At 47.1% G+C, this 21769-nt stretch overlaps 1 protein-coding gene across 1 annotated transcript in view; it reads left to right on the top strand.

Moving 5' to 3' along the window:
- Positions 1 to 21769, top strand: part of TMOD1 (tropomodulin 1) — an 86350-nt gene that overhangs the window by 14336 nt on the left and 50245 nt on the right. Inside the window, exon 2 of the mRNA XM_066367595.1 lies at positions 5267 to 5435. Coding sequence (XP_066223692.1) covers positions 5316 to 5435 — 120 coding nt within the window. The 5' untranslated portion in view covers positions 5267 to 5315. The remainder of the gene's footprint in view (positions 1 to 5266; positions 5436 to 21769) is intronic.

Below are 21769 nucleotides of genomic sequence, written 5' to 3'. Positions count from 1 at the left end.
AAACGGGGAGGCAGTCAGACTGACTCCCGCATGCACCCGACTGGGATCCACCCGGCATGCCCACCAGGGGGCGATGCTCTGCCCATCTGGGGCATCGCTCTGCTGCAACCAGAGCCATTCTAGCGCCTGAGGCAGATGCCACAGAGCCATCCTCAGCGCCCGGGCCAACCTTGCTCCAATGGAGCCTTGGCTGCGGGAGGGGAAGAGAAAGACAGAGAGGAAGGAGAGGAGGAGGGGTGGAGAAGCAGATGGCGCTTCTCCTGTGTGCCCTGGCCGGGAATCGAACCCAGGACTCCTGCACGCCAGGCCCACACTCTACCACTGAACCAACCGGCCAGGGCAGCAGAGCCATTTTATGAACAGCTACAATGTACCAAGCTTGCAGTGGGCTCTAGTCACATGTGGCTTTCACCTCTCCCTACCCTGACCTTCCCCCACCTCTGGTTCCCCCAAGTCATTGAGGTGAGGAGAATCTTGCTGTAGAAAAACCATCCCTGGCAGCCAAATGGGTGAGTGCAGCTTGAAGCTGACAACTTCCAGGATTACCTTAGGCATTCTCTATTCCTCTCAGTTTATTTAATGTAGTGCCTCTTCACTCTGTAATATCCAAGGACACTTGACATTAGAAAGAGCCTTTTTAAATCCTCCAAAATAGGATTTTTGAATTCAACAGCACCGATGAGTATGTAAGTGGATCATTAACTTTCTTGTGTGTGTTAAGAGAGGCTTAATTCTCAGGAAATTTAATGATTGAGCCCCTCAGGGTGGCCTGCCACCCCAGCCTGTCCCTCCTTCATCAGACCCCATAGTTCCCGCCTACTTCTCTCTTCAGACCCTCCCGATTTCTTGTCCCGAGCTGGCTGTGATGTGGACCCTTTCTCCCTTGTCCCCTCTGCCTGGTTTATCCTTCTTCCAGGGTCTGCCCACGACTTTTTCTAAGGGTTTTAATGAGGTCATCCAGGACATGAGTCAGCTGGCGAAGATAACAAGCAGGGGAAGCGCTCAGGGTCCCAAACTGGTTGTAGCTAGTCCTGTCCCTGTGTCGCTTCTGTGTGAGTCTGAGTGGCCCCTCTTGTGACCACCCCGAGGTGAGTCTAAGACTGTTTCCCCATTTTGTTTCATGAGATTCCAATCCCAGGAGCAGTTTCTCAGAGACCTGGTTTCGTGGTCATAGGACAGGGCAGTTCTGCCTGGAACCGGTCCCTCTCAGAGATCCTGTGTGTGGACGCGGACCAACACTTTTGAGAAGTCCTGCAGTCCAGAGTCCTGTGCAGCCTCATGTAACCCAAAACCTGTTGGAGCACCAAAAACACAGTTTGCAACCCACCTAAGAGACACCAGTTCGGAGGTATCTCTGTGAGTTGGTTCTGGAAGATTCTAAGTCCTTGACTAGGCTTCCTCTTGGTCTCAGGATGGAGACTTCTTCTGGTTCCACTTAGGAAAAGCCAAATTAGGTTATTCTTTGAGAACCTCAGGAAGCTTTTTTCCATCTATACCAGAACACTGTCAGCTGCTTGTGCTTTCTTTGGAACTAAATAGAAATGAATCGGGGGGGGGGGCGCATTTATGGTCTGAACATTGCATTCTTGGGGTCTGGTCAAAGGAAGACGTCAGGCCAACTGGAGCCATTCTTAGAGGAAACGATGGCACTGGGGTTTTCTGTATTTGGGAAGCAAGTTCTTTCTTATCAAGCCAGCTGTCACCCACTTGGATTTCTTCTACAAATATGCCCGCACACGCACAAACTTACATTAATAACACGTGTCTCTGCTTTCTGAAATGCAGGCTTTTTCTGTTAGCTCAGTGAACTTCAGTTTTAGTTTATTTTTAATTAATTGGGTTTTTTTGTTTGTTTGTTTTTATGGGTTTTAGTGCACATGCACCTGAGAGAAAGAAAAAGAGAGAGGGAAGGAGAGAGAGAGACAGGAAGGGAGAGAGAGAGAGAGGAAAGGAGAGAGATGAGAAACATTAACTCGTAGTTGCATCACTTTAGTTGTTTATTGATTGTTTCTCATACGTGTCTTGACCAGGGGGCACAAGCTGAGTCAGTGACCCCTTGCTCAAGCCAGCAACCTTGGGCTCAAGCCAGAGACCTTGGACTTCAAGCCAGCAACCTTTGGGCTTCAAGCCAGTGACCTTTGGGCTCAAGCCAGTGACTATGGAATCCTGTCAATGATCCCACGCTCAAGCCAGCGACTGTGCACTCAAGCTGGTGAGCCCGTGCTCAAATCAGATGAGCCTGTGCTCAAGCCAGTGACTATGGAATCCTGTCAATGATCCCACGCTCAAGCCAGCGACTGTGCACTCAAGCTGGTGAGCCCGTGCTCAAACCAGATGAGCCTGTGCTCAAGCCAGAGACTTTGGGGTTTTGAATGTGGGACCTAGCATCCCAGGTCAGTGCTTTATCCACTGTGCCACCACTGATTGGGCTACTTTAATTGCTTTTAAATAACAATTCCACCTTTTTGATTGATTAGTTGGTTATCAAATTTTAGTTTTTGTTTCTCCCTACTTGAAAAGTTCCATCAGTCATTGCAAATGAACCAGGGATTTTGTTTGTTTATTTGCAGGGGGTTGAGAGGGGCAGCTGAAAACACACACTATGAAGAAGGCGATGCTGAGTGTATTAGTTTGCTAGGAATACCATAGCAAAGTACCATAAACCAAAAACAGAAATTTACTGTCTTAAAGTTCTAGATGCTAGAAATTTAAGATCAAGGTATCGATAGGGTTGGTTCCTTCCCGGGGCTGTGAGGATGTGTCTTGGCCTCTCCCCTCGCTTCTAGTGGTTCGCTGGCAATCTGGTGGAAGCATCGCCCTGACCTCTGCCTTTGTTATCTTCACATTGTGTTCTTCCTGCATGCAGGTCTGTCCAACTCTCCTCTTTTTACAAGGACACCAGTCATGTTGGATTAGGGGCTCACCCTTCTCCACCATGACCTCACCTACACTTAACTAATTATATCTGCAAGGACCCTATTTTCGAGTACTGTCACCCTCTTACTTGCAGTATGGTACTGGGTTACTGAAGTACTGGAGGTAGAACTTTAACATATGAATTTGGAGGGAACCCAATTGAACCCATAACAGCAAGTCGATACAGCAACCCACGTTCCATTCCACAGTATCCGAGGAAGGCCGAGCTGCTGCCTCACCTTTCTCTGTCAGTTTCAGAAAGGAAGGCTGGTGGCTCAGCTCAGTGGAGGTTGAAGGTCAGTTGGAACAAACACAGAGAGGCTAGCAGCTTCTACAGCAAGCTGACATTTCTTTCCTAGTGGAGAAGAGCCCAGAATCTCCTTCAGGCTATCAGACTGGACCAACAATGACAGGTAGAGAACTGGAATTGAGTTCATTTCAGTAAAACACTTTCTGCCGTATGCACATGTTGGGTTGGGCTCTGAGGAGAGCGGGATGAAGCAAACCCAGCCCCTGGTCACGTGGGAGCCAAGGGAGACAGACGTGCGAGCTGTATGAGGAATGAGTGCTATGGCCATGATAGTGGTCCTAAGTCAAACCCTAGGCCAGTGGTCAGCAAACCTGTTAGTCAACAGAGCCAAATATCAACAGTACAATGATTGAAATTTCTTTTGAGAGCCAAATTTTTTAAACTTAAACTATATAGGTAGGTACATTCCTTACAGAGGTAGCGCCCGCACGTGGTATTTTGTAGAAGAGCCACACTCAAGGGGCCGAAGAGCTGCATGTGGCTCACGAGCCGTGGTTCGCCAACCAGGGTCCTAGGCCATCTCTCAGTTTCTTCACTGATAAAATGGTTTTGGTTAAAACTTGACTTACAGTAATGTCAAGATCAAATGAGTTCATGGGAAGTAGCAGAAACCGGATCCAGACATAGGTGTTGTATCTCATCTGTGCCATGGGAAGTGAGCAGTAGCCTTCTCTTGCGAAGGAGAGCAGCATGGGACATGGCAGATCTGGACATCGGTCTTCCTGGACATCTCGGGCCAATCACTTTCTCCCTCTGAGCCAGGTCTCTCAGGAGTAAGACAAAGGGTCTAAATTAGGCAACCTTCTTCTTGCCTGGATTTAGGAGGTTCTATGCAGAAGGTGTCGGAATAGAATGGCTAGAGCAGCGGTTCTCAACCTGATGGCTTTAGGCGACCCCTGTGTTTTGGTCGTTCGACCCCCCGGGATCGCGACCCTCAGGTTGAGAACTGCTGGGCTAGAGCAACACGACCTCAGAGAGCCAGCAGGTTTGGCTGGGGTCAAAGGACAGTTCTGCCACTTCTTAGTATCGTGATTTCTTTGAGTCTCCCAACATCTCTAAGCTCAATGTCCTCATCTGTAAAATGAAGATAACAGCTAACACCTACCTCAGAGATTAAATTAGGAAATCCTTATGAATTGCTCAACACATGGCTTGGCGTGGTAGTAAGAGTTCGCATTCCTGTTGGCTACTTTTTGTGAGGATTGAATGAGATGTTCTAGGAGAAGCGTCTGCAGGAAGCAGGTGCTCAGTTAACCATGAAGCTGTCCCTCTTATAAAAACAACTTGAGGCCCTGACCAGTTGGCTCAATGGTAGAGTGTCGGCCTGGCGTGCAAGAGTCCCGGGTTTGAGTCCTGGCCAGGGCACACAGGAGAAGCACCCATCTGCTTCTCCACCCTCCCCCTCTCCTTCCTCTCTGTCTCTCTCTTCCCCTCCCACAGCCAAGGCTCCATTGGAGCAAGGTTGGACCGGGAGCTGAGGACGGCTCCATGGCCTCTGCCTCAGGCGCTAGAATGGTCCTGGTTGCAACAGAGCAACGCCCCAGATGGGCAGAGCATCGCCCCCTGGTGGGCGTGCCGGGTGGATCCCGGTCGGGCACATGCGGGAGTCTGTCTGCCTCCCAGTTTCCAGCTTCAGAAAAATACAAAACAACAAACAAACAAACAAAAAAACCAGCTTGGGCAGAGTTTCCAGCATTCATGTATTCCATAGAGGTGTGGGATGAAGGGTGGAGGATTGTACAGAAAAGTATTTAAACTACTTGCAGAATAAAATAGTAAGCCATTTATAATCACTTGTTACTTACAATTAATGGTCATGCCAATACAATCAATTACAATTCATTGACTTACATGCCCTCAGGACTTTTACCGTGCATAGTTTTATTATGGAATTAGTCCAACTTAGTGCAGTGTTCCGTGATAGCAGTCATCCTGACAATTCATAAAACATGCCCAGGCCACCATGGGAATGACCAGCATTTATTTTCTCTGAGAACAAATACAAGAAGGGACTTTCTAAGACCTCTCTCTTTCTGATAGTTCTTAGATCAGCACAAAAACTCAGAAGACAAAGACAAGTTCTTCTACAATGTCGTACAGACGAGAACTAGAGAAATACCGCGACCTGGATGAAGATAAAATCCTCGGAGCCCTAACAGAGGAAGAGCTCAGGACTCTGGAAAACGAGCTGGATGAGCTGGACCCTGATGTGAGTAGGCATTAAAGGGGACAGTGTTGTCCCAGGGACAGCAACCATCACCACCTGGGGGAGGGACAGGTGCAGACTTCTGGAAGCTACCATTCCCACTTTCCTTCTACGGCAATCATGTTGGAATAGCATTGCCTTTGCAGGTGTGTGTGTGTGGTATTTGCCAGGGCTCTCTAACAGAACCAATCGGATGTATGTACAAATAGAGAGATTTATTATTAGAAATTGCCTCACACGATTAGGGAGACTGACAAGTCCCAAGGTCAGCAGTTGGCAAGCTGGAGACCCAGGAGAGTGGATGGTGTAGTTTTAGTCCTAAGACTGGAGGCTCGAGACCCAGGAAGAGCTGTTGGTTCAGTTCTGCTCTTCTCCTTGGTAGCCCATCACTTAAGTACTTGACTTAAGTGGTATAAAATTAACAATACTTAAATGCTACAGTATAAAATCAAATATGTTACATAATAAGAGTATAGGAGGGAAGAAAATGAAAATACTTGTTTAATGCAACACACCTGCAAACATATTCATAACAAAACAAGAAGGAAATACTCGTGATAATTATAGTCCTTGTTTCTCCAACAGATCACCTGGCTATAGCTGGTATTTATAACTACCTTCTTCCTCTACCTATTCCGTATTCCCTTTGCCTTTAGCAAGCACCTAGCTGGTCGTGGTGCTTTGCCTGCTTAAATGATCCAAACTTTCATTTCGAAGAGTCTGAGCCATTAGTGGGCTGCCTGGATTGGGTTGTTGTTGCTTTTCATTGACTTTAATTAACCACAGGGCATGTAATACTAAGAAAGCCCTAAGCAATCTTCTGTTGCAGACGTGTGTTTCCTTACCTCCATTGTGGAGCAGAAGTCCAATTTCCCCTGGGTAATTAGGATCTAACCATCCCAGCCAATATAGAAACTCCTTCTCTGCCTATTGTTCAGAGGTATGAGGAGCCCAAAGTGGTGGGGCATCAGTCTTAAGTTCCAGTCCAATGGAGTCATTGTTGGATCTTCTGGAGGAAGCATTTCTCCCTTTGGAATTAAGACCTCTAGGCCAGCAGAGCATAAGGTCACAGGAACAAGAAGCTAAGATTTTGCCAGTGAGTCACTAGGGGTAATAGTGAGTGGTGCCACTCCCATTTCTACACTTGATTCCTGGCCTCGTGACTCCTGGCTGGGGGACAAGCAGCACCATGTGATGGGCACTGATTCAGGGCACATGCAGATGCTGAGAGAACCTTGGCCCAGTCCTGCAAGGTGTTGCCACCTAGCTAGCACCTCAATTGAGTCTGAATAAGCCCGTTCCTCCATTCCATCCAGGCAGCTGCTTCAGGATGGTGGCCGGAAAATGTGTTATGGAATGAATCAACTAATAAAGGACTAGAAAGAAGAGTCACCTTCACTTGTTCGATGTTTTTTTGTTGTTGTTTGTTTGTTTGTTTTGTGACAGAGACAGGGAGAGAGTCAGAGAGAGGGACAGACAGGAACAGACAGGCAGGAAGGGAGTGAGATGAGAAGCATCAATTTTTTGTTGTAGCTCCTTAGTTGTTCATTGATTGCTTTCTCGTATGTGCCTTAACAGGGGTGGAGGGGCTACAGAAGAGCGAGTGACCCCTTACTCAAGCTAGCAACCTTGGGCTCAAGCCAGTGACCTTGGACTTCAAGCCAGGGACCTTGGGCTCAAGCCAGCGACTTTGGGCTTCAAGCCAGCGACCTTGGGCTCAAGCCAGCGACTGTGGGCTTTAAGCCAGCAACCTTGGGCTCAAGCCAGCAACCTTGGGCTCAAGCCAGCGGCCATGGAGTCATGTCTATGATCCCACACTCAGGCCAGTTACCCCGAGCTCAAGCTGGCAACCTCAGGGTTTTGAACCTGGGTCCTCCGTGTCCTAGTCTGGCACTCTATCCACTGCACCCACTGCCTGGTCAGGCTGTTTGATGTTTTTATCATTGCAATTCATAGCTGGCACACTTAAGTGTGGGATTTTGTTTTGTTTCTTCTTTTCCAACTGAGAGGAGGGGAGACAGAGAGACAGACTCCTATATGCACCCCAACTGGGATCCACCCAGCAACCCTTGTCTGGGGCTGATACCTTGCCCATTTGGGGTCATGATCACAACCGAGCTATTTTTAGTGCCTGTGGCAGAGGCTCTGCGGAGCCATTCTCAGCACCCAGGGCAGATGAGCTCCAATTGAGCCATGGCTGCAACAGGGGAAAAGAGAGAAAAGAGAGAGAAAGGGAGAGGGAGAGGTGAAGAGGCAGATGGTCATTTCCCCTGTGTGCCATGACTGGGAATCGAACCCAGGACATCCACACAGTGAACTGACTCTCTACCACTGAGCCAATTGGCCAGGGCAAGATGTGTGTTTAATGCTTAGGATTCACCTCTGCTGTTAGGATCACAGCATCAAAAGGCAGGAGGCTCCTTGGTCATGTTTGCGGTTTGGCCAGGCACCATGGAGCCATGAGCAGGGTTAGGGAGAGATTCCTAGGCGGCTACTAGACAAGGGCCTTTATCCCATATCTCTGTCTCAGATACACAGGTCAATGCCCAGCAAGAAGAAGGTAAATAATGAAGGTTATTGAATTATTCAGTAAATTTTCCTTTGGATATACTTTTAAATAAAAAATGGAACATTTCACACCTTTTTAAAAAACTTGTCATTGCTCAACTCTAGATTAACAGTGATCTGTACAAAAAGAATACTTCTATACCAGTGTAAGGTTAGCAGGAAAATTGCAGGACTAGAGGTTAGATGTCCCAATTCTAACCCTCGCCCTGTCTCTTACACTCCTTGTGACCTTGAACCAGTTGCTGTCCTTGTCTAGCCCTTAGTGTCCCCATCCATAAAATGATACAATTGTTGATCCCTTTTAGGACCAAGTTTTTATAAGCTTATAACATGTTCTTATCTCCAGATTTGATTAAGTGGCTTCTTCCTAGATAACCCAGAATCCTTGGCTGGGGGCCCTGGGGGGTCCGAGGCCCCATAGAATGGCAGGTTCCTCCAGCAGCACACCGTCATCCGGCCCAGCCATGGGGAGAGGGTTCCCCTGACAGGGTTTCTCAGGTTGATTAGAAGGCAGCGTTGGTAGGCGAGCCTGGGGTTCCTCTCTGTCCCCTGGCATCGTGGCTCCCTCTTAGCCTGGGTTCCATTAAAAATGAGTGATGTGGGCAAGAAACAATCAAGCTTTCAGCTTTCTCACTATAAAATTATTCCGTTCTAATTCTATCCTAGATCACTGCCGTGAGAACAAACAGCTTTAAAATGTGAAAACTAAAGGGGGGATGTACTGTTGTAGTCAACTCAGTGAGCACAGCTCAGTTACCTGCCAGGCGCCAGGCCAGGTGCTGGCTACAGACGGGGGAACCTGGTGGGGACTCTGTCCTTCAGGCACTCAATCCGGTGGGCAGTGGGCACAATATAAACCCTGTTCTAAATGAGAGCAGACAGGAGCTCAGGGAGGGGATCAATCCTTACTGGTGGGAGGCCTCACGGAACAGGTGATATTGGAATTGGATCCTGGATTTTTCTAAGTCAAGAATAAAAACAAATAATTCTACACCAAGTGAAGGCCATGAGCAAAGTGTCCTGTACAGAAGGTCACTGGGGACAGAGAGTCTCAGCATGGTTTCTGTGGAGGGTCTGAGGAGCCTGGAATGGTTCAGGATAAAGTAGAGAGGGGCTTACAGGAGAGTCTGGAGCTCCTCAGTAGGTCCAGGAAGCCTTTGAGGAGCAATGATTTGGTGGGCTTGGTGTCTTAGGACAGAGGGACTGGAGGAGATGTCAGGACATGTGTGAGAGGTGTCCTGCCCAGCCTGTGGTGGGAGAGTTCTAATGATAAGAAAGGATTCTTTCCCCTCTACCAACATATTGGTTATCTTTGCTATTCCCAGGGTGAGGTAGAAACCCCCAGGGGGCTCTCAAGGCCTGCTCCCTCTGTCCTTGGGGGCTGCTGGGGTTGCCCTGAGCCACTGGACAAGAATGAGGTTAGAGCCCTGGCCGATTGGCTCATTGGTAGAGCATCGGCCTGGCATGTGGAAGTCCTGGGTTCGATTCCCGTCCAGAGCAAACAGGAGAGGCGCCCATCTGCTTCTCCACCCCTCCCCCTCTCCTTCCTTTCTGTCTCTCTCTTCCCCTCCCGCAGCCAAGGCTCCATTGGAGCAAAAAGATGGCCCGGGCGCTGGGGATGGCTCCTTGGCCTCTGCCCCAGGCTCTAGAGTGGCTCTGGTTGCGACAGAGCAATGCCCCGGATGGGCAGAGCATCGCCCCCTGGTGGGCGTGCTGGGTGGATCCCGGTCGGGCGCATGTGGAGTCTGTCTGACTGCCTCCCCGTTTCCAGCTTCAGAAAAATACAAAAAAAAAAAAAAAAAAAAAAAGAATGAGGTTAGATTAGACTGTGACCACACATAGGGCAGATGACAACAAGGGCCAGAGGCAGGCGTCAGACCTGAGAGTGGGGAGGGGCAGAGGGAGGAGCCCTCTCAGAACCCAGGGCGTAGCCCCCAAGGACTGCTTGATTTCCAGCTGGGGGCTCTGTTTCACTCCTAAACTGGCAGAGAGCTCCCACAGTGTCCCCACCCCAAATATCAGGGTATCTGCTCCAGCAGCAAATTCCCAGGGCCTTGGCACCTGTCCCGTGGCCAGCTCCCCTGAGCCCTTCTCCCAGGGGGTTAACAGGAAGGGATACTGTGTCCACTGGGTGGGTGGAGCACCTGGGGCCCCGAAAGCGGACAACTCGCCCAGTGTCACAATACGGGGGCATGGAGACTCAGGTTGCCTGCCCCTCCCACTCTGGAAGGAGGAAGGTACCGGTGTATTTGGATCTGGGAGTAGGGCTGGGCAATCTGAAACCTGTGTTTCTCACACTATAGTGGTTTAGAAATGAACATTTTCAAAGACCCTTTCTCTCTAAGTTCAAGGAAAGAAAAGAGAAACCAGAGAAAGGATAGGAGATAACGGAGTCCACTGGGATTTTTTGGTCCCAGCCACACAATTGGCCCCTTCATTGAGATGTCTCTGTTACCTGATTTGCAAGTCAATATGTGGGTTTTGAAAAGATTTAGTGAGCCTCCCTTCTTACTAAGAGCACAAACATTCCAGCTCACATTTTAGCCGCCCCTGGCCCAGGTTCCAGAATCACAGCACAGAGAGAGGCCAAAGGTATGCAGACCTGAGAGGCCTGGGAGCAGAGCCCAGCCTGGAGAGGCCGCAGGCCCAGCAGGTGTCCAACCCTCCAACTTGCAGAGCATGAACTGAGCCCAGTGAGGGGAAGGAACTTGCTCTGTCCCACATCCAGACAGGGCCGGACCAGAACCCAGGTCTATGGTCGGCTCTGATATACTGTCTATGCTCCTGTTCTAATTTTTGTTTCACAAGAGCTTACATGGCAGTTTCTATGTGCAAGCATTGTTCTTAGTGCTTTGAAAATATTAAGTCATTCACCCATCATCATATCACCATTATCATCCCCATTTTACAGACAATAAAACTGAGAGGTGAAATGACTTGTTCAAGTGCCCTAACCGGGCAGTGGCTGAGCCACATTGTTCTGGGAGTTTGCGTCTTAGCCATGCCACCATAAAGCTTCATGGAAGTCTCCAGGAAGACAATCTGAGCCATAGATGTGCTCTGGTTTGTAGCTGAGGAGGGTGCTCTATGTAAAATCATCTTCCTTTCTTCCTGGAAACAACATGAGATGCAGATGTTCAAGTTCGCTCCTGTCTTTGCTTCCAACTTAGGCACGTGCTGTTCCCTCTCTGGATCAGTTTTTCTATCTGTAAAATGGATGCAATCAGCCTAGATGCCCTTGGATACCCTCTCCAGCTTTCAGCATCCATGCTTTTCCCTTTCCTTAACAATTGAGGTATACCACCTGGCCAGGCAGTGGTACAGTGAATAGAGCATCAGATTGGGACACGGAGGACCTAGGTTTGAGACCCTGAGGTTGCTAGTTTGAGCACAGGCTCATCTGGTTTGAGCAAGGCTCACCAGCTTGGACCCAAGGTCACTGGCTCAAGCAAGGGATCACTCAGTCTGCTGTAGCGCCCTAGTTAAGGCACATATGAGAAAAGAATCAATGAACAACTAAGGTACCACAACAAGAAACTGATGCTTCTCATCTTTTCTCCCTTCCTGTCTGTCTGTCCCTATCTGTCTCTCTCTCTCTCTCTGACTCTCTCTGTCACACACACAAAAAAAAGAAAATTGAGGTGTACTATAATTGACATATAACATTATATTAGTTTTAGGTGTACAACATAATGATTCAATACTTGTATATACTATTAAATAATCACCATAATTCTTTCAAATTTTTCTACTCTAGTTGACATGCAATATTATATTAGTCTCAGATATATAACATAGTGAACGGATGTTTGTATAAATTACAAAGATATCACCCCAGTAAGTCCTGGCAGTCTTATTAGTTGAATTCAGCTCACACTGCATAGGGTTACGTTGTCAGTGATGCAATTGTTAAGCCCCAGGGTCACGTGACAGAGTGGAGTACTCGGAGTTGGACAGCAGCTATGTTTGCAACAGAGGATTCTAGACTTGTGCACATTAAAAAAAAAAAAAAAAAAAAAAAAGGCCCTGAAACTTTCTATCTCTCAGCGGCTGGAAAAACTCGAGCTTATCATGAGATTGTTGCACTTGGACTCCCGCGGGAGAGGAATGCTCCATGTGCTAAAAGTATCCGCTGCTGACCGATTCCCCAAGAGGACCTGCCCTTTCTTGTCTCTCTGGAGTTAAGTGGATGCTGCTCTGAAGCTGAGCCAACGCCTTGGTTCAGATTGCCTTTGAACCAGCAGTGGGGAAAATGAGCGACGTACAAACACGTCCAAGATTGGCAAGCCATGCTGACTTGTCTGGGGAGCAATGTACAAGTTTTTACAGGATCTTCAGGTAGTTAACACTCACTGGGCAAGCCATGGGGCAAAGCCCTGTGTGAATGATCTCATATAGTCCTCTGAGAGGTTTGGTTATCAGCCCTATTTTAAATATGGGGAAACTGAGGCTTAGGAAGATGAAGTAACCTGCCTAGGACACAACACGGTGGTGCTGGGATTCCAGACACGACAATCGTGACCCGGTCGCCTGTGCTGTTAACCACCGCCTCCTGTGCACACGTGTGGGACGGGCCTGGAAGGGAACAGGCTGGCGATTATCAGCAACTCTGTTTTTTGTTTCCTTTTAATTCGATTTCCTTTGAAGTTATGTTATTTTTACTATAAATACTAATCTGAAAGAAAGAAAGAAAGAAAGAAAGAAAGAAAGAAAGAAAGAAAGAAAGAAAGAAAGAGAGGAGAGAAAGAAAGAATTCCAACACAAAGAATTTAACTACATATATTGCTTGTTAATGAGGCTTTGGGGGAAAAGGAAGAAAAGTTTTTAATGTGTTTCTGTAAAAAGATCTAAATATTTGCAGGAGAGAAGATGGTAGAATCAATGCCAACCTTGCAAAGAAACTGCATCTTCACAGTTGACTTTGAAGTCAGCCCTTGGCACTCTGTGGCACATTATAGCCACAGAAACAGCAATGGAAAACAACAAGCCCCCTGAAAAGCCTGGAAAAAATAATAATAATAGTGATAACGATTATCCTCTCTTGAGGTTTTCTTACCTGCCAGGTGCTGTACTCTGTGTGTCATGGGGGCCATCTCATGAAATTTCTGCAAGGATCCTATGAGACTGACCATCATAGGCAGGGTTCATATCATTCTAAGAGAAGGAAATGGGTGCCTAGAATCACACAGCTAGTGAGTGATGGGCCAAACTCAGGCAGACCTGCTACTACGTCAAGAGTGCGTCAAGAGTTCATGAACTATAGGTAGAAATGATGGAGGAGAAAACCTAGAACTGTGGAAGCTCAGAGATAGGACATTTAGCAACTATCTAACCCTCCTCCCCCGCCCCTGCATAGACATACACTGAGCAAGTATAGAAACCCTGATTTCAAGGACCCCCGTGGACACATGTCATTGACTTGGTGCTGCATGTATCCCATCAAATCCTCATTCCAGTCCTGTGGGGTAAGTATTGTCATTGCCATTTTAGTGATGAAAAATCAAAACAACAACAATGAAAACCTTGAAGTCCAGAGAGGGGTAAGGCCTTGCTCAAGGTCACACAGTAAGTCGGCTACAGAGCCAAGACAAGAACCTGGGACTTCCTGTCCCATCACATGGCTTCCCACCGGACTCTGCAAACAATGAGCTCCTCCCTCCTAGTGGCCCACACCATAACCTGTAAGCTGGAGGACGCTCCTGGCCATGAAGGGAGCGGACAAGTTTGGTCCACAGGGCCATGGTTCTCCCTTGTAACACAAACTGGCAGATTCACAAGCCAGGGACAGAAGTAAACAGTTAAAATGGAAAGAAATAAATCTCTGCTCTAAAAATAGGCACATATCCTTAGAAACACTGCAGGCTGTCCACAGAGCCAAGGATGGGCCTGGGGTGTGGGGGAGGGTGGTGAGGGTGAGTGAAGCCAGGTGTCAGTGTGTCCCCACCCCACCTCTATCTTTTGGCCCCATGATCACCTCCCTCACCCCTCCCCAGCCTCCCCAGGATGCCCCCTTTCCCTCTAGCCCCCTCCCCTCTGGCGCTGCTGGCTGGGAGATCTCTTGGGCCTGGATCCCTTCATTCAAGTTGGGTCCTTTTATTTTTCAAGGCTTAACCTCCTGCTCCTCCCTTGCAAAGCCTCCCCAACGCCACCTCCCCCGGCCCTGCCACAGGCCCCTAGGGCAGTACCTGCCACAGAGCACACTGGGCTAGGTCCTTTTTGATTTTGACATTTTTAATAGGAAACAGGATAATACAGAATATATATTTCCATCATCTAAATTTAACAAATATAAATTTTTACCTAATTTGATTCAAATCACCCTTAGGAAAAATAACCACTATAGAGTTTAAACCCAGTCTTCCCCTCCCCAACCCCCCACCCTCAGTTTCTTCCCCATCCATCCCCCTCTAGTAAACACTTTCTACTTGGGGGGCAGCAAACCAAGCACCCACAACATCAGGTAGGTAAGGTACATGAAGAAAGAAAGATGGGCCGGTTTTCTTGAGGCATGGGGCTATCTTGGACTATTTTTTACTTTTCCACTCTCACAAGAGATATGGGTATAAGAAGCTTTCACTTAACCTTCCAGGAAGAAAAGCAACAACAAAGGTAGTGATAAATGATCATTCTTTCTTAGCCTCTATGTTAGAGACAATAGGGAGTGGTGAGGACTGAGGTAAGTAGGAGCATTTGTATTTGACTAAAGGGCACTTACTATTCAGTTCTACCAATTGCTGACAATATGAAAGTGCAGGGCCAATATTGCCACATCTATAAATAGTTTTAAAGAGATACTGGATTCTGAATTTTTATGTGCGAGTTACCTATTTTAAAATTTTGGCAACTCATTCAAACACACAGACCAAACAAACCACATTTTAGCATTTGATTGGACTGTAAGACACCCAGCTTACAACTATGGCTCTGTTCCATGTGACATGTTTTTTGTTTATACAGATCACACACACACACACACACACACACACACACACATATATATATATATATGCAATATATATATATATATACACATACACACACACACACACGCACACACACACACACACATATATAGGCAGTTCCCAGATAGGTTCTGTAGATTTGTTCTTAAGTTGAATTTGTATGTAAGTTGAAACATTTACCTATTAAATGTAACTTAGATGCTTGCCATAACATAGAATTTATTTTTACCTTTCTGTGCATATAAATACTTAAACATTTTCAGACCTGCAGAACCTATCTCCCTTATCTCGGGGAATGCCTGTGCAGTATATGTAAATATAGTTAAATATTAATATATTAAAAGCACTCAGCTCAGTGTCTGGCACATGGTAGGTGCTTAATAAATGTTTGTTGAACCTGAATATATGATTTGCTCACTAGAATCTAGGCTTTTTGAGATTTGGACCCACATGTACTACGGTGGCTACAGGTCGACCAGGTATAGTTGTGCGAGTTGTGAACTGCATAACTCCAGGAGACACCGTTCACATAAATCAGAGAGTAGTGCAGTGCACAACAGGCACTCCAGATGCAGCTGCTCTGACAGAGTGTCTCCAGAATGCAGTGTCTGTTCAGTTGAGTGGAAGCGAACAGTTATGCCCTATGGTGATAAAACTGGAATAATGGCTTTTCTCCTTTCGAATTCGAGAAGGCAATAGCTGCTTCTCAAATTCAAATCTGTATCCTGACATTTCAGGCTAAAGGGGCTTTTGACTTTCATTTTACAGAAGGGGAGTCCAAAGTCAGAGAGCACCAGAGCCCTGTTTTTGGTCTCACAGTCCTGGGATAAGAACCCAGGTTGTCAGTTAGGATGCAGTTTGGTTGCAAATAATAGAGACTCAAAAAAAAACATGACCTAAGCAGTGATTTATTTATCCCTCAGGTAAAAACCCAGAGGTGGGTAGTCTAGAACATGTATGGAGTTCAGCTGCCCAAACTTTCCCGAGTCCCAGATTCCATCCAGCTCGTTTTCCTGTTATCCCTGGGATATAGCCTTCCTCTTCATGGTCCGGGGTGTTGTCCTTGACTGCTGCATTCCAGGCGTCACAATAGAGGAACAGGGCAAAAAGAAAGGAAAAGGGAAAAGCCATTATTCCAGTGTCTGCTTTAAAGGAGGCTACTGGACATTGACACTGGACACTTCTCATCATTGACCAGTTTCATACATGGTTTAACCTAGCTGCAAGGGAGCCTGGGAAATATAGTCTTCAATCTGAGTATCTGTGTGCTCAGCTAAAAGAATGGAGTGCTTTTATTAATGAAGAAAGGGAGACATGCTATCAGGGATAATTTAGGTTTTCCAGTTTCCTGGCCTGATGTTCTGCTTTGCCAAAAACTCTGAGGAAAAATGAGGTGAGTTGGTAAAGGTTTTAATCAAATCCAAGCCCCCAAAGAAATTATTACAAACATCTTACTCTCTAGTTTGGCATTTCTCAAAATCCCCATCAGTGAACTATGGTCCATTTCTGGACACCTTAACCCCGTGCCTCAAGAAAACCGGCCCACATCTTTCATAATGTGCCCCTTCTTCCAACCCTGCTTGGGGCAGCAGTTAGGTGGCCCAGTAAACAGCTTGAGGCAGCAGGTGTGATGTCGCCCTGAAGGGTGTCCAAGTAATGCCATCCTTTTCCTCCTGGAGCATCAGTGTTATGGGGTCTGGATGATTCAGGTCACATTTTCCTGGTGCCCAGTGCTTGGGGCTGGGGATTCAGAGAAGATTAAGATGCATTCAAGCTGGCCTTTGAGGGGCACCCAGTCTCTTCTGGGAGCAAGATTTGGTATAAATGTGCTCCGAGACAAATTAGAATGAGCATTACATAAGACCTGGCAAGATGACTAGGGGAGTGTGGAAAGAGAATTTCCAGACCAGTGTGGGGAGCACTGCAAAGGCTGCGCAGGGTGCCCACGGGGAGGACTTTGAAGGCTGAATGCAGGGGAGGTGGAGGGATGGAATTCCAGACAGGGGACACAGCCTGAACAAAGGCGCGGCAGTGTGAGAGTGCAAGGTGTGGCTGAGGAATGCGGAGCAGCCTGCAGTGGCTGCGATGGGGCACACTTGAAGCCAGGAACAACTTAGGAGGCTGAAGTAGGTTGGGATCAAATCACAAAGAGATCTCCGTGCCTGGCTGATGAATCTGGTCATGATCCTGTAGGTCAGCGGAGGCGCTTTTATGAGTGTGTTGAGGAGTGCCATGACCAGATGCTTATGTTGGTGAGGTCTGTCTGCTGATGGGAGGGGAAGGGAGTAGAGGTAGAGAGGCCCAAGGAAGGGAGACCAGCCAAAAGATTGATCTCATGGTCCCAGGAAGGCATGACAGATTAAACGAGGGTGGTGCCCATGGGATGGAGACAGTTCAGAACCCTGCACCACTGGACTCACCCAAACACCTCCCCCTAGCGAACCTGCCTCCCATACTGCCCTGCCTTTGTTACTGTTGTGCTTTCTAGCCCACGTAGCAACACTGTCCTCTCTCCTCTTCATCAGGCTGGTTCTTATCTTGTACCCCCTCCTCCAAGAAGCCCACAGGGGTAGGGGGGACAGTGAGCTTTTCACATATGGGTGTGTCTCTCCTCTTCCTAGGGAGCAGGATCACACAATTATTGTCTCTGGATGCCCAGTGCTGGCACAGCAGTGAATGTGCAGAAAGGGGAATTAGGGGAAAGCTGGGAAGGGAAGGTTTAGGCCCACCTTGTGCCATGAAAGCCAGAGAGAGGAAAAGTGTGTTGTTATGACTGGTAGTTCCCACCATCAACAATTACTGGCCTTGGGCCACAGGGATGCCTTTGGAAGTCAGCACTAATGCCCGATAAAGTTGATGGCGGGAAGTAGCAGTTACTGGGTTTCACCAGTCCTGGAGCGAGGTCATGATGGGTGAGCAAAGGCCTGGGTCTTTCTGGAGAAGAGAAGATGCTCAGAGTATGTTTGTTGGGTGGGGGTATGTTTGAAGAGAGAGGGGCTCTCAGAGATTTGGACCTTGCTTGTCCCCTCTATGACTGGAGCATGAGTGGTGTGGCCCCTGTACACTCTCGGGTTAAATTCCCCCATATGTGACAAGAAACCTCTGTGGAAACCCCACTGAATGATTTCTGGTGGGCTCTGGGAGCTGCTGGGCAATGATGCAGAGGCTGGGTGTCCTTCATCTGGACGGGGCCCTGACGTTTCACACAAGGGGAAACACACCCAGCAGTTAACCAGAAAGTACAAGTCCTCATGACCATTTGAAAAAAATATTTTTTTTTGGTTAAATACCTTGTAAAGGAAATTGGGTGACTGTTCTGTAAAATGTTTGGCCTGGCTGGATGGGTGGAGGCGCGTGGCCTCAGGTCGGCGGCAAGGGCACGCTGAGCTCAGTGGAGACAGGACGGGGAGAGACGTGCGTGGGAATCCTGAGGAGGTAAGCCTTACCCCAGGGCAGTGCCCCCATGCTCTGGGCCTCAGTTTCTCTCCTGGTAAAGTGAGGCTGGTGTGACAGGAGGGGAGCTCTGGCTTTCTAACATTGGAGAGGAAACCTGGTTCTCGTGTGGTGCCGCATCTGGCTTCCAGGATCCGTTCCTAGAGGAAGGCAGTCAGGTGGGATGGAAAAGTTCCTGTGGCTTGGAAGTCAGGAGCCCTGGGCTCTCAGTCCAGTGTGTGAGCAGGCAAGGCTCTCCCTTTCCCCGTAGCCAATGAGGTGGTAGCACGTGGTCCATCGTCTTCTGAGGACTTGTGTCTGATTCAGTCAGAGGACAGAAATCCAGGACTCCTGGAGCCCAGACCCAGGGGGCACCCTTTACATTCCCTTGTTCTTAGTTAGACATAGCTAATTTATCTGGGGAAAGTGATCAAATTGTTTATATTTTGTCACTGTGAAGAATCTGGTTAGGGGACATTATCTATAGGACTAGCCACCAATCTGAAACATGCGTACTGATCCCTGGGCATGCTGTTTATATCCCGTGTCATCCTTATGTAAGCTCTGGCTTCCTGGCTGTGTGGCTGATGAGCTGTGTAACTCTGGGCAAATAGCTTCAGTTTTCTATGCCTCAGTTTTCCTAGCTGAAAATAACAGAATTGGCCCAGTGGCTCTCTAAGGGCTTCACAGCTCTGAGCTGCCAGGAGTCTGTGCTTCTCTTCATAAACTGTGAGCGTGTGCACTCACGTGTATGTATGTGTGTTGTGCTGCCTGTGTGTGCACGTATTATGCACACATACGCATCTGAACGAGCCCGCAATGGCTCTAGTCAGCATGGCTTCTCACGTAGCCCTAACTATCTATAGCAATTAGCTGTGAAGACACTTGATATCAGGCATTACTGGCACCTGTTCGCAGGGCGTTAGAGCTCCTCACAGCACAGTTGAGGATTTGTCAAAGTTTCCATCGTCCTTTGGACAGCTGGACTCCAGAGTGTGGGTGGAAAAATTAGACTAAGACATTAGCCTGTCAAGCTGCACGTCCCAGTTTTAATTTTACAACATTTAAAAGGATGTCACCATTTTAAAAAACATGAGTAGGGCACTATGGGGAGAGATTGCCTTATTTTCCCCCGTGATTATTTTTAAGAACATATTAAACTCATAATGTATTTTTAACATTAAAACACCTAAATTAAAACCCATGTATATTCCCCTTTCTTTCTCTGGTGCAAAGCCTGATGTGGGCAAAAGACACACTAAAGAGTTGTGGAATAAATGAATAAATATCTTGATTTTTCTGTACATAGAATTTTAGTCTCACAGGAACCTTAGATGAGATGTGGCAAAATGGACAGAGTCTGTCCTGCAACTGTGTTTTCTTTGGGCTGAACATTGTTTTTAAACAATTTGGATCATGTGTCAATATTTAAAAATCAAGAGATTTCACATAAAAAATTGATAGATCTAATAACATCACCCACATTCTTTTTATTGATTGATTGCTTGATTTTAGAGATAGAGGAAGGGAGAGAGAAAGAGAAAAAGAGAAACACTGATTTGTTGATCCACTATTTATGCATTTATTGGTTGATTCTTATATGTACCCTGACTTGGGATCAAACCTGCAACCTTTGTGTATTGGGATGATGCTCTAACCAACTGAGCTACCCAGCCAGTGTGCCCACATTCTAACATGGCAGTACTGTGCAGAAGCCCTGAAGCTCCGGTGTACCATGGTCCCCACCACTGCCATATATCTAACAGCTATAATTTTAGGCTAAGATCAGAGAGCATCGAGAAATTCCTTCTCCTTAAAACCAATGCTAACCTTCCTCTCAGGAGATGATAAGATCCTCCAGGCATTAGTCAGTGCCTTCCTCACGTGAGCAAATTTCCAACTGTGAGTAAAGACATGAAGACACGCTCAGAGCCCTATATTCCAGAGCTTCTTCCCAAAGCACATCTGACCCATAACCAATCTGTCTTTGGACTGAACATGTACATGCGACCAGTGCATGTGGATACAGATTCCCCTAATGCACAACTGCTCACTGTCCCGAGGAGCCAGGCTGATGCTGCTCTTTGAACTAACTATAAAGAAGGCACGTGCCCAGCAAATTTCTTCTGTGAAGATTTTAAGATTAGGAGACTGAGACTTAAATTCCTTAAAGGTTCGATGGTTCCAGTTACTGACAGGCACCATAAAAGTATACAACATTCACCAGATTCTCCCCTGGCCAGAGCCCCCGTGGCTGCGGAGCTCTGTCCTCACCTGTTGAATACCTGGGTCTGAGAGGCGGTTTTAGGATCTAATGGTCATGAGAGATCCACAGCGGTATTTCCTTACCTGTTTAACGTCTCAACAGCTAATTCACATACTAAGGCACATCAGGCCATGAAACAGGACACCATTTTACACTTGACCAGCTCTCGCCGGCCAATCTCAATATCACTGTCGGCCACTGGCACACAAAGAGCCTTCTGTCCTCAGTGGTCCACAACCATTTAGTATAGTTATTGCACTAGCCATTGGCTAGATAACATATGCCATTTTACTAACTTGTTTGAAACATAATCCACATACCATAAAATTCACCCATCTAAAGTGTACAACTCAATGTTTTCTGGTGTATTTGCAGTTATACAACCATCACCACAATGTATTTTATTTATTTATTTTATTTTATTTTATTTTTTTACAGAGACAGAGAAAGAGAGAGTCAGAGGGATAGACAGGGACAGACAGACAGGAATGGAGAGAGATGAGACGCATCAATCATTAGTTTTTTGTTACAACATCTTAGTTGTTCATTGATTGCTTTCTCATATGTGCCTTGACCGTGGGGCCACAGCAGACCGAGTAACCCCTTGCTCAAGCCAGCGACCTTGGGCTCAAGCTGGTGAGCTTTGCTCAAACCAGATGAGCCTGCGCTCAAGCTGGTGACCTCGGGGGTCTCAAACCTGGGTCCTCCGCATCCCAGTCTGACGCTCTATCCACTGCACCACCGCCTGGTCAGGCACCACAATGTATTTTAGAATATTTTCACCACCTCAAAAAAAAATCCCATACCCATTAGCTATGACTTCCCATTTTCCCTCAACCTCCCCTGCCCTAGGCTGCCTCTAATCTACTCTCTGTCACTATAGACTTGACCATTCTGGACATTTCATATAAATGAAATCAGACACTGTAGTCCTTTATGTCTGGCTTCTTTCACTTAGCACGATGTTTTCAAGGTTTTCTCTAAGTTGTAACATGTATCAGTACTTCATTTCTTTTTATTGCCAAATAGTATTTTGTTGTATGGATACCATAATTTATTTATTCATTCGTCATTTGCTGGACATGAGTTATTTTTGCTTTTTGGCTATT

The sequence above is a fragment of the Saccopteryx leptura genome, chromosome 2 (genome assembly GCF_036850995.1).
Source record: "Saccopteryx leptura isolate mSacLep1 chromosome 2, mSacLep1_pri_phased_curated, whole genome shotgun sequence".
Lineage (NCBI taxonomy): Eukaryota > Metazoa > Chordata > Mammalia > Chiroptera > Emballonuridae > Saccopteryx > Saccopteryx leptura.
The sequence above is the reverse complement of the archived record's forward strand: the minus strand, read 5'-3'. Positions and strand labels throughout refer to the sequence as shown.